The sequence below is a fragment of the Panicum hallii genome, chromosome 4 (assembly GCF_002211085.1).
Source record: "Panicum hallii strain FIL2 chromosome 4, PHallii_v3.1, whole genome shotgun sequence".
Taxonomy (NCBI): domain Eukaryota; kingdom Viridiplantae; phylum Streptophyta; class Magnoliopsida; order Poales; family Poaceae; genus Panicum; species Panicum hallii.
Window position 1 is genome coordinate 6,378,334 of NC_038045.1, and position 10,404 is coordinate 6,388,737.

At 44.7% G+C, this 10,404-nt stretch overlaps 3 protein-coding genes across 3 annotated transcripts; all 3 read left to right on the top strand.

Annotated features, from left to right (window-relative positions):
- The first annotated feature begins 213 nt into the window (after positions 1-213).
- Positions 214-6,173, top strand: LOC112889191 (peptidyl-prolyl cis-trans isomerase CYP63-like). The gene is made up of 11 exons (XM_025955695.1): positions 214-380; positions 1,080-1,211; positions 1,508-1,562; positions 1,806-1,894; positions 2,090-2,114; positions 3,141-3,179; positions 3,717-3,833; positions 4,545-4,584; positions 5,263-5,607; positions 5,678-5,749; positions 5,876-6,173. The coding sequence occupies exons 2-11, from the start codon at positions 1,134-1,136 to the stop codon at positions 5,892-5,894; spliced, it is 879 nt and encodes a 292-aa protein (XP_025811480.1). The 5' UTR covers positions 214-380; positions 1,080-1,133; the 3' UTR covers positions 5,895-6,173.
- A 169-nt stretch (positions 6,174-6,342) lies between these two features.
- LOC112888771 lies at positions 6,343-8,392 on the top strand. The gene is made up of 2 exons (XM_025955093.1): positions 6,343-6,491; positions 6,608-8,392. Exon 2 carries the CDS (start codon positions 6,878-6,880, stop codon positions 7,931-7,933), a length of 1,056 nt encoding a protein of 351 aa, XP_025810878.1. The 5' UTR covers positions 6,343-6,491; positions 6,608-6,877; the 3' UTR covers positions 7,934-8,392.
- A 335-nt stretch (positions 8,393-8,727) lies between these two features.
- On the top strand, positions 8,728-10,404 carry LOC112888773. Its single transcript, XM_025955095.1, has 2 exons — positions 8,728-9,108; positions 10,295-10,404. The coding sequence occupies exons 1-2, from the start codon at positions 8,886-8,888 to the stop codon at positions 10,297-10,299; spliced, it is 228 nt and encodes a 75-aa protein (XP_025810880.1). The 5' UTR covers positions 8,728-8,885; the 3' UTR covers positions 10,300-10,404.

Consider the following 10,404-nt stretch of genomic DNA (forward strand, 5'->3'; position numbering starts at 1 on the left):
GAAGAGGCCCCTGCTAATAATTTTTCGACCCCCCGCCGACCCCCCGCCCGTTGGATGGGCGGAATGTCGTATCCCGCCTGTTTATTGGGCGGGAGGCACTCATTTTTCGAAATGTTCTCAGCTGCGACCCCTTTTTCGAATTAATTTTAATTTCTTTTAACCTTTTTTTTAAAAAAGTCTGTCCCCAATCTAGTACACTGACGACCGGCTCCGTCTTGATCACCGGCGTCCCCGTCTCATCTTCGCGGCGTCCCCGCACCTCCCTCCTTTTCGCGCCCTCGCCTCACCAGCGCGCGAGGTCGCTGCGTGCGGCGGCGGCAGCGTGTATTGCTGCGGGTGCGGAGCTGAGGAGTCCCGTCGGACCCTCGATCCTGTCTACGGTTCGTCACCCCCCTCCCCTCCCACTCTTACTCCCGTGCACCTCGACGTGCTCCGTATGATCACGCGGCGCGCTTGTGCGCTCCATGCGGATTCGTTTGCGCATTTGATTCTGGGGGTTTGGGTTCGATGCGTTGGGCTTTGGGGGATGGCGGCTCGGGTTGAGAGCGAGCTAGGGTTTTGGGTTCGTAGGGTTTAACTGTCATGTACTCTTCAGAGTTGGTGCTTGTATGTATAAATTGGGGAATCGGGTGATTACACTGGTGAATTGTACCATCTTGTGATAGGAATATCGAATTGAAACTGATCCTAGCTCAATTGGTAGGAGGTGCTGGGTACAGTCCTCTTTGGCTGGAATTTGAAGGCCAATTTCTTCATATTTACAATGCTACCTAGTTCCTTCTAGGTTTTCAGTATTTTTAGTAATACCGAATTGATAGATTGGTTACCAGGCCAGGCAGTTATTTGTGCTAGTAGTACTTCTGAAACAAGGCTTTGGAACGTGTAGAGGATTTGGAGACTCGTGGAGTCATTTCTGAGAAAGGAAGTGCTCTGTATTAACTGTGGGTCAGTTAAGTTGCTCTTAGGACTTAGGGGGTTTCTGCTTTCAACTAAATTCTTTCAGCTCCACCTATTTGAGTACACTGGATGTCATGTTGGATGTTGCATACTAACTTGGCTCTACTCTTTCTTCAAATCAGAGTGAAGCTTCTTGTAGCTCCTGTTTCATTATCAGCCAGGGAGTGTTGTTGAAGATGGCAAGAAAGAAAAATCCCTTTGTTTTCCTAGATGTGGCGATTGGTGATGATCGTGCAGGGAAAATGGTTTTTGAGGTATGGTTTCCCTCTTAAGTGGGTGTCTGATGGTCTCCCCTTTGGATTTTTTCACAATTTAATTCAATTTCATACTAGTACCTAACAAGAATTTAAATCCCAATTCATGTCCGTAGAGACCTTAGATGTTGTTGATCTTATTCATTTAAGCGATCACTGGAGGATATGTACTATCCGTCCACTGTAGCTTTTAGTTTTCATAGTCTTCTGTCATGAAGCCTCAAGGCTCTTGTCAGGTTTTTTTCCCTCCCTGGTTAACAATAACAAATGAATGAATGATGTTGCTTCTCTTGCAGCTGTTTGCTGATGTTGTTCCCAAGACAGCTGAGAACTTTGGAGCATTGTGCACAGGTAATCTTCCTTAACCTGTTTGGTTGTCTGCACCTTTTGGTGAGCACAGAGCTCTGAGATAAGATGATGCTACTGTTCATATCTGTTTACAAACCTCAACTAGATGAGCATTTTGAAACCTTTACACAAACTGTCTGGTCTTTATACCAACTCACTCAATATTGTTGCACTAAATTCCCAATATTCTTCCTGTACATGTGATTTGTGCACTATTGCTCTTACTAATTGTTGTATTCACTGTAGGAGAGAAGGGAGTTGGAAAAACAACTATATCACCACTGTATTATAGGGGCACAAAATTTCACAAGATTATGAAGGGACTCATGGCACAGGTATTATGCCATTTCACTTATAATTTGATGTCAACATTTAGCCAACACTCTTCTTCTTGGTCAGTTTCATATTTATTTCTATGAGGGTCTCTACTCTCAGTTGGTTTCTTTTCATGTGATATTTTACTATACAATCTGCTCATTTGGGTTTGACTTTAACCTTATCATGTGATTAATATGTTTTATGTGGTTTAGGGCGGCGACTTCTCGAAAAACAATGGTGAGTGATATGGTTCTATGCCTAGCTTTGCTAGTTTGGCGGATAGATTGTGGTCTGATAAATTATTGAATTCTGTGCTACTATGCAATTACTATCTGTATTTTACCATGTTTTTCTGCTGATCTTTTGGTATGGGTAGACTCTGTCCATGTGCACGTTTTCTCTGTTAGGCCTAAGGTTACAATGATCTTGTTTTAGCTTCTCAAAAGTTCAAAACTAAGGAATCTATTGTGGTTATTGATGGTGGAGGGCTGTGGAAATTCAACCTTACCCATTGAATCCATTCCTTTCCGTGCAGTTCTTACAAAGCAAAGTTTTATTACATGCCTTTTTGTTTGGTTTTTATGAGTCTCGCAGCTAGTAAAAGCAAACGCTAAATCTTATGGGCAGCAGTTATGTGTTCAATTTTCAATTTAGTGGTACTGTGTTATCAAGACATTATTTTGTTTCTTTTATGCACATCGCCACATCGGGCTTTCTTATTCCATTTGCTATTGTTATTGTCCATGACGATGTGGCACTTTAAGAAGTTATAGGCAACCACAACACAGAGTACGAAAGAATATAGCCAGTATCATGATTTTAGTCTGATTCAATGTGCATGCGTTCTATGGCTGTCGTACATTGTCATAACGGTTTCTGCGAAAATGTTTGTACCCAGTTGGGGTGCATGCTATGATTTCCTGAAAAGTCTTTGCTTCATATAAGTTTCTGAAGTTTAGTCCCCATTGAACTCCCTATATGGTATTTTCCTTCTTTTACCTCTTTCTTCTTTTCTTTCTTTTTTTTTCCATTGTACATCTTAGCAGCTAGCAAGTGTTGCTCCATGGTGCAAGTTTTCTGTTTGGCTAGAAATTATTGAAGTGTTCAACAGTACTATTGACGATTTCTTTTATTTTCCAACTATCTGTTATTTGATGCACCTATTATAATTTTTTTCTTGTACACCTGATTGTTTGATTTCTTGTATGGAAACTTCCAACTCACTAAATGGAGAAATGATTGCTTAATATACTCCTGTTACAGGGACTGGTGGAGAGAGTATATATGGTGGAACATTTGAAGGTATTTATCTTTTTAATATCTCTTCTTGAGCCTTGTAATTCACTATATGTTTGTTAACAAGCACTTCGTAACAGTAAAATTTCGAGTATTTGGATAGGCACTTATTTAATTTTAGATCTTGTTTTTCTTAGATCATACTCCATCTGATTCCAAATACAATTCGTTTTAGGATTCTACTCCCTCTGTCTTTACATATATATAACATTTAGGACTAAATGTCATGTATTTAAAAACAGATGGAGTAGTTGGTCATACTTCTTTAACTTGGGCCATCAATATATAAAAAGTTACATAGATTCATCGTGAAAAATACTTTCACAGTATAATAACACGTTGGTGATGGTGATATCATAAACAACTTACATTTGGAAGCAGAGGGAGTATTAAGGTTTTCAGACAAGAGTAAGCTATTATTGTTTTTTCATCAAATGATGCCATATTAAGAGGTTCTGTAAAGTTTGTTGTTTCCTTTCCTTTTCTGTTATCAACCTTATTACGTTAGCTCGCTGTGATAAATATTCCGTGTTCACACTTCAGATGAAAATTTTGTCTTGAGCCATGATGATCGTGGTCTATTATCGATGGCAAATACTGGACCGAACACAAACGGTTCGCAATTCTTCATTACATTCAAGCCTGCACCTCTCTTGACAGGTTTATTCCTATGAACCTGATTTCTGGTTTTTATACATGTCCATGGTGGGTGATGCTTTAATTTTCCTTCAGCATGCAACAAACACAGAAGTAAGCACTCATGTTCAATGCCCAGAGCTTGTAGTTTATACACTGAGCTACCCAACAATTTGTGGAAAGAAAGCAATCCGTAGTACTTACAGAATTGGGTAACAAATTTCCAAATAAACATTAGCCTCTGAGTTTAATTTAACATTTGCCCAATGAGGTATTGACAAAGTGACTCCACTCAGGCTCAGGAAATGTTGTGTGCTACCCTGTTTTGCAGCCTATAGATGCGTAGAATTATTATGGCGTGGAAGTCCCTTTGACACATGCTTGACAGCTCGAGCAAGTAATTTGCATTCTTAACAAGTGAAATACGTCACTTAAGAGTGAGCAAACTTTGTTTGTTATCATGTTCTGACCTCTTTAATTTTGGTTGTCGAAGATCTCAGGTGTTACGACCTTGGGTTAGTGACTTGTTGTCTGACTCTACTTGTCCTAAGCATCGTGTGATTTAGTTAGGCTTTGACAGCAGGGCTACTGCAACCAGCTTAGCATGTTAATATCTAGTTAACAGAATATGAAGGTTTGCTTGAGAATCTGCAAGAGCATTTTCTTTGGTGCAGATCCCAAGATATCTGAATTTAGTCCAGCTTTATGAGAAATAACTCTTGATGCATTTTCCAGGAAGAATACTGTCTTTGGCAAGCTTATTCTTGGAGATGATGTGTTAAAGAAGATTGAGTGTGTTGATTTTGATGGTTTGACACCTCTTGTTCGAGTGAAACAGTGAATTGCGGTATGCATATGGACATCAATGACCATGGATCTTTGGCAAGAAAAAATGGTAGGGTTTTATACACCACAAAGAATTTCAACTTTTATATATAGATTACAGATATTCTATTCTGCTTTGAGTTATTTAACACCTTTCCTGTTATGTGATTGTTTTGCCACAGATAAAGTAAAAGTTGATAACTCAAATCTCTCCAACTACATAGCTTCTGGTGGAGATAATAGCGAGCATAAACTAAGGAGTTATAGTAGGAGGTCTTCAAAAGAGAGAGAGTAGTATCAGTCCGAGAGGCCCAATCAAAAGGCCGTCCATTCACCCTGTAGAAAGCAGTAGGAGCACTAGTCCAATCAGGCAGAGCATCAGCATGGGGCCTCGTGGACAAAGCCCCAGCAGGAGCCCGTCTAGAAGTGCTAGCAGAAGGCTGGATACACCACTTTCTAGAAGCAGAAGCAAAACTACTAGTTCCTCTGGTGCTCAAACAAGAAGTTTCAGTGGGAGATCGGGGAGTCACTTGCCACAGAGGAGCCAGAATGCAAGCCCAGAAGGATCTCCTGTGCAGAGAAGAATGAGCAGAAGCCCAAGCAGAAGAAGCGTAAGCTCAACTTGAAGCGTTAGCAGGAGCCCATCAAGACGCTCTAAAAGGAGACAAAGCCGAAGACACAGGAGATCATCTGGGAGAAGTTCTGTGCATAGCCCTACATCACATCATCAACCTCGTAGGAGCAGCAGCAGGGGTGCTAGTCCACCTTGCCGTCGCAGGGCAAGATCACCCTCACCTGATAATGGTAGAAGCCTGTCCAGGAGTGGTGGTTCTTCTCATGGATCTCCAAAGCGCATAAGAAAGGGCCGTGGTTTCACTCGGCGTTACTCCTTTGTACAAAGATACCGATCACCCACTTCCAGTCGTTTCTCTGTTAGGTCAGACCACTATGGTGGAAGAAACAATCGTGACAGGTAATCAGTTGAATTTATGCTCTGTGTCATTTTTTTACTTTTAAATAGCTATTGATATTTCCTTTTGCAGGTACGCAACCTATCAAAGCTCCCATTATCACAGACGGTACATAAGCCCATCCATAGGAAGAGCATCATCTCGGTAATTTCATGTAATTGATTCAGAACTTCACACTTACCAGTTAGTGTCTTTTTCAAACATTTGGTTAACTATTTGATGCCACTATATTTGCATTAATGCCAATATCCACTGCTCGAATTCATGCAGGCGTAGGAGCCGTTGCTGAAGAATGTCATGCATCACTGTTTATTACTGCAGCAAGGCAAGAGTTTCAGTATGTGCAGCATTAGCTCGGTAGCTCATCTTTCACCTTCTGCCGAGTGAGGGATCAACACAATGATGGGTCCAGATCACCATCATCAATACAAGGTTGCTTCATGTCCCCTTTGAAACGACCAGGGAGAGAGAATGTGATTATCGGTTTAGGTGAGGGAACTGTTGGGATAATCAATATTTGATGCCAGCTTAATCAATGGTCCTTGTGCACGTCTGCACGTTATCACAACTACTGTGCTTATAGGTAATACAGGTTACGCGCCATTGCTCAAAAATAAAATTAAGCCTGCGCGGCATGCATGAATTCTGCAACGCGGTTGACCCTGCATTGGCAACTGAAATGGCTACCATAAGATGCTGCATCTCTTCTCGACTTCTCCCCAAACCGGTGTAGTCAACGGACATCAGACCCACCTTCGATCGGGAGTTTGTTCTCTGTGGATCGTCAACTTCACGGCTAGCTCAAGCTTCATTGTTAGCATGGGGGTTGTGCACAGCGGCAGAAAGGGGAGTGGATCCAATACGCGCACCATTGTCAGCACTTCAGGTACCCTCTCGACTGGCTATACATCTACTACTACAGCTTCTACTACCACAACATCTACTACTGCATCTAGCGGCTTCCATCCGTCCTCCGCTCTAATCGAAGAACAACTTACGAAGACGGCCAAGCGCGAGGTGCCCGCGGAAGTAAACACAGAGGAGGAGGAGCGCTTTGATGGCCTGGTCCGGGAATTCTTTGGTGCACCGGCAGCGAATTGCAGCGTCAACGGTGGCGCCATCCAAGTCCTGGTGAGGTGGTTCAGAGAACTTGGCATCCCATGGGTTCTCCACCTCGCTGACGGTGCAGCTGCAGGGGAGCTCGAGCGTACTTTTCCTTCTCAAGGACGTCCTTATGCTGTGTCGCCATGGATCCGGGTTCTCACTAAAATAATGGGGACCAGCCATTCTGCGAGGTTGCTCTTTCCTGATCGTTCTTCCCAGCTTACAAGATTTACCCAGGAAGCCATTTCGAAAATGCTCCCTTTTGTCGACGTTATTGTTGCTACCAGTGATGAAGCTTTTCTTAGCAAATGGGAGGATGCACCATACAAGAAGCTCAAGACCTTGCTGAATGTACGCGACGCTCTGTGCCAAGCCTTGTCAAAGATCCAGTCGCCATCCATGCCGGAGACCTCTGAAGAAGTTCAAAGGATACAGAGTGAGATGGTGACCCTCTTGTCAGCAAAGGAGGGCAAGGTAGATGAGGCCATCTGGAACACAATGGAGGAGATTCGGAGACGTATCCTGGAGCCGATGGACCGTGGTATCAACTCGTCGGGTACTCACACTCCGCGAGTATCCCCGATCATTTACAACGTCACTCGGTCCGTAATAAGCTATGTCTTGTTCCTGCGGACCAATTACTCGTCAGTGGCTCCAATCCTATACGAAGCAGCTAGTCTTGGTAAGATTGTGACTGAGATTGGCAACACAAACCCTTTGTCTAGTCTCGCAGTGGAGATGATCTCCTGTGTAGAAGAAAAGGTCGACAAGAAGTCGCAATCGTTCCTGGACCAGAGCATCAGATTCCTATTCTTGGCCAACAACTCATACTTGATACGGGAGCTGCTGCATCACTCAATTTCTGAGTCGGTTCCCGAATCACATATGCAAGCACTCACCAACAAAGTCGAGGGCTGCATACGGGATTATATACAGGTATCTTGGGCACCGTTATTATCTTGCTTGAACTACACTACACCTTCTCGCCTCGGGAGAGACTCCCCGCTTACCAAGTTCGAGAGAGAATTTCAAAAAACATACAATACCCAAAAGCTGTGGCCGGTTCGAAACCCAGCGCTGAGGAGAAAGCTGCGGGAGGCTATCGCTGAAAAAGTCATTTCAGGCTTTACAAAATACTTGGTGGATAACAACATCACCGCCCGGAAACGGAAAGTCACTCCCAAGAAGATGGAGGAAATGCTACAGGAGCTATTCGAAGGGTGAGCAAGTTTCCGTGTGTGCGTGTAGGCATGTATGCTTCCATATGTGTTTTAGAGTTTCATTTTGGTTTTGGAATAAATTGCGGCTGTTCTAAAGAGAAAGAAAGAAAGAAAGAAAAAAAATCCATTTTACGGCCTTCACTATAGCTAAGTCTAGTTTTCAACCCTCAGGCCCAGTTCACGTTTTAACTCGGCTCGAATGTGCAAGAAAGCGTGTTGAAAATGCTCCCTTTTGTAGACGTCATAGTTGCTACCACTGACGAAGCTTTTCTTAGCAAACTGGGTGGATGCACCATACGAGTACAAGAAGTTCAAGACTGCTGGATGTGCACGATGCTCTTTCCAAGGCCCTGTCAAACATCCGGTTGCCATCCCATTCGACGCCTTCTGAAGAAGTTGAAAGGACACGGGGTGGTGAGACAGATGGTCGCCCTCTTGTCGGAGCACAGGAATGGCCTCCATGTTTCGGCAGCTCCTCGCTCCTGCATGCCAAACGGCAACGGGCACTTGGAATGGATGCATGCTGACCCCATGTGGTCTTCGCTCCGTCCAGCCTTGCCAGTCCACGCAACATGCCCAGCCCTTGGTTTTTAGTTTCCAGCTTGCCCTTGTTTTATTTATCGTTAGAAAAACTCATCTCTATTCTATTTCTACCCACAAAAATCTCGCCGACGCGGAGGCCGGAGGGAACGAACCCGAACAGGTCCGCGTCCAGGAGCCAACGCGAAGCTGCGCGCGCGCCTGCCTGCCTGCCTAAACGCTGACGCGGCACCAAAAAGCACACCGCGTCGCGCCACCACGCCACCCCTCACCCACCCCTTGTTGCCCAGCGTCCACCCATCCCCGCCACGGCCGCGGCCAGCCACATCGGATCGGCTGCCGGAGGGCACGAGTCCGCACGGCCGCCGAGGCAGCCGCCGGCCGCGTCTCTTTCTCGCTGCTGGGCGGGCGCGGGGATGAGGCGGTCGTCGAGCGGGGCGCGCGTCGCGGAGGGAAGTGGCGGCGGCGTCCCCAGCGTGAGCGAGGCGGCGCTGCCGACGTACGACCCGCTGTCGGCGGCGGGACGGCGGGAGGCGGCGCGGGCGCGGGCGCTGGCGCGCGCCGTGCACTGCATCCCCGTGGTGCTGCTCGTCTGCGCCTTCCTCCTCTGGCTCTCGGCGTCCTCCCGCACCCACCTCGGTAAGGGTTCCGTTCAGACTCCCCCCCATCGGCCCTCGACTCGGAGGTCCTTCTTCTCCTCCCCGATTTCCAGCGGAGCCTGAGGTGATGGTGAATTGGCGACTGCCAAGGGGTGGTAGCGTGATCTGAACTAAAATGAGAGATCATTTGGCGCCAGAAAAATGGAGCCTGATTCTATCCCATCAACGATTAGGACGCGAGAGGAATATTTCAGATGGAGGGCGATGTGCCAAACATATCGATCCCATGCCCCTAATACTAACGATCCAAAATAAACTACAATGAGCATAATAAGTTAGAAAAAAAAACAAGTTAAAAATGAGAATAGGAGAAGATGAAGAATGTACCTGCCCGCCTGCTCCTGACGCTCCTAGTCTGTTTCAGTCTTGCAAGTTCAGGAAACACGGGGAAAACATTTATTCTCTTAGATTAATTTAATTATAGTTTACAAAGTGTTCCTTTTGCTCTGTGAAATGGATGCACTAAAAATTGTCAAGCCACAGCCTCAATTCTTAGTTGTCACCAAGGAGGAAAGTATCTATCAGACCGGCACCACTAACCTGAGAAGCCAGAACATGGGATAGCGTGCGGTAGACGGGCATCTTCAGGTTTGTGGATGGCCATCCTTGTTAAATGCAGGCCATTGCCCTGTTTCCTGCAGCCAGCCTCCAATGTTTCTTACTATATAAAGTCGTTTGCTCCTTCTGTCATTATTTGCATCGTTTTTTTCTGTCTCCATGTTAGCTTTTTGCACGATAGCTGTACAGAACATGCTTTCTTGTAGAGTTGCCGTGCACTATAACAGGGCACGGAATGCACATGTTCTTGAAATAGTGTTGTTGTGTATGCCAACGCTGCAAGATCACAAAACAAGTTCACCATATGATTACTATTTCAGAACTCATGACCAATTTAAAACATCATATATTTGATCTGGATATCTGTCTCCAGCTCAAAGTGTCTTTTGAAATGTGCATCAGTTGTATTTGGAAAATTTCTTTTTTGATTTGGGTATCTGTCCATGCCATCCCACTTTCGTTGACAGTTATGGTCTTTCAGTTTCTTCAATTCGTTTGATTGTCACCCACCACTGACCATAAAGTTTAGCATAAAAATGTTCCTTTTCTCTGTGAGTTTTATGCCACTGAAAGACATTCTAATGTCAATGATTTTGCTATGTATGCAGATTGAGATTTAGTGGGAATCTTTAGTGGAGCTGACAGCTAGAATCTGGTTCTGTAATACAAGTGAAGTAGCGTCTTAGTTCAAAAACAGAAGCAAAAAAAAAACAAAGAA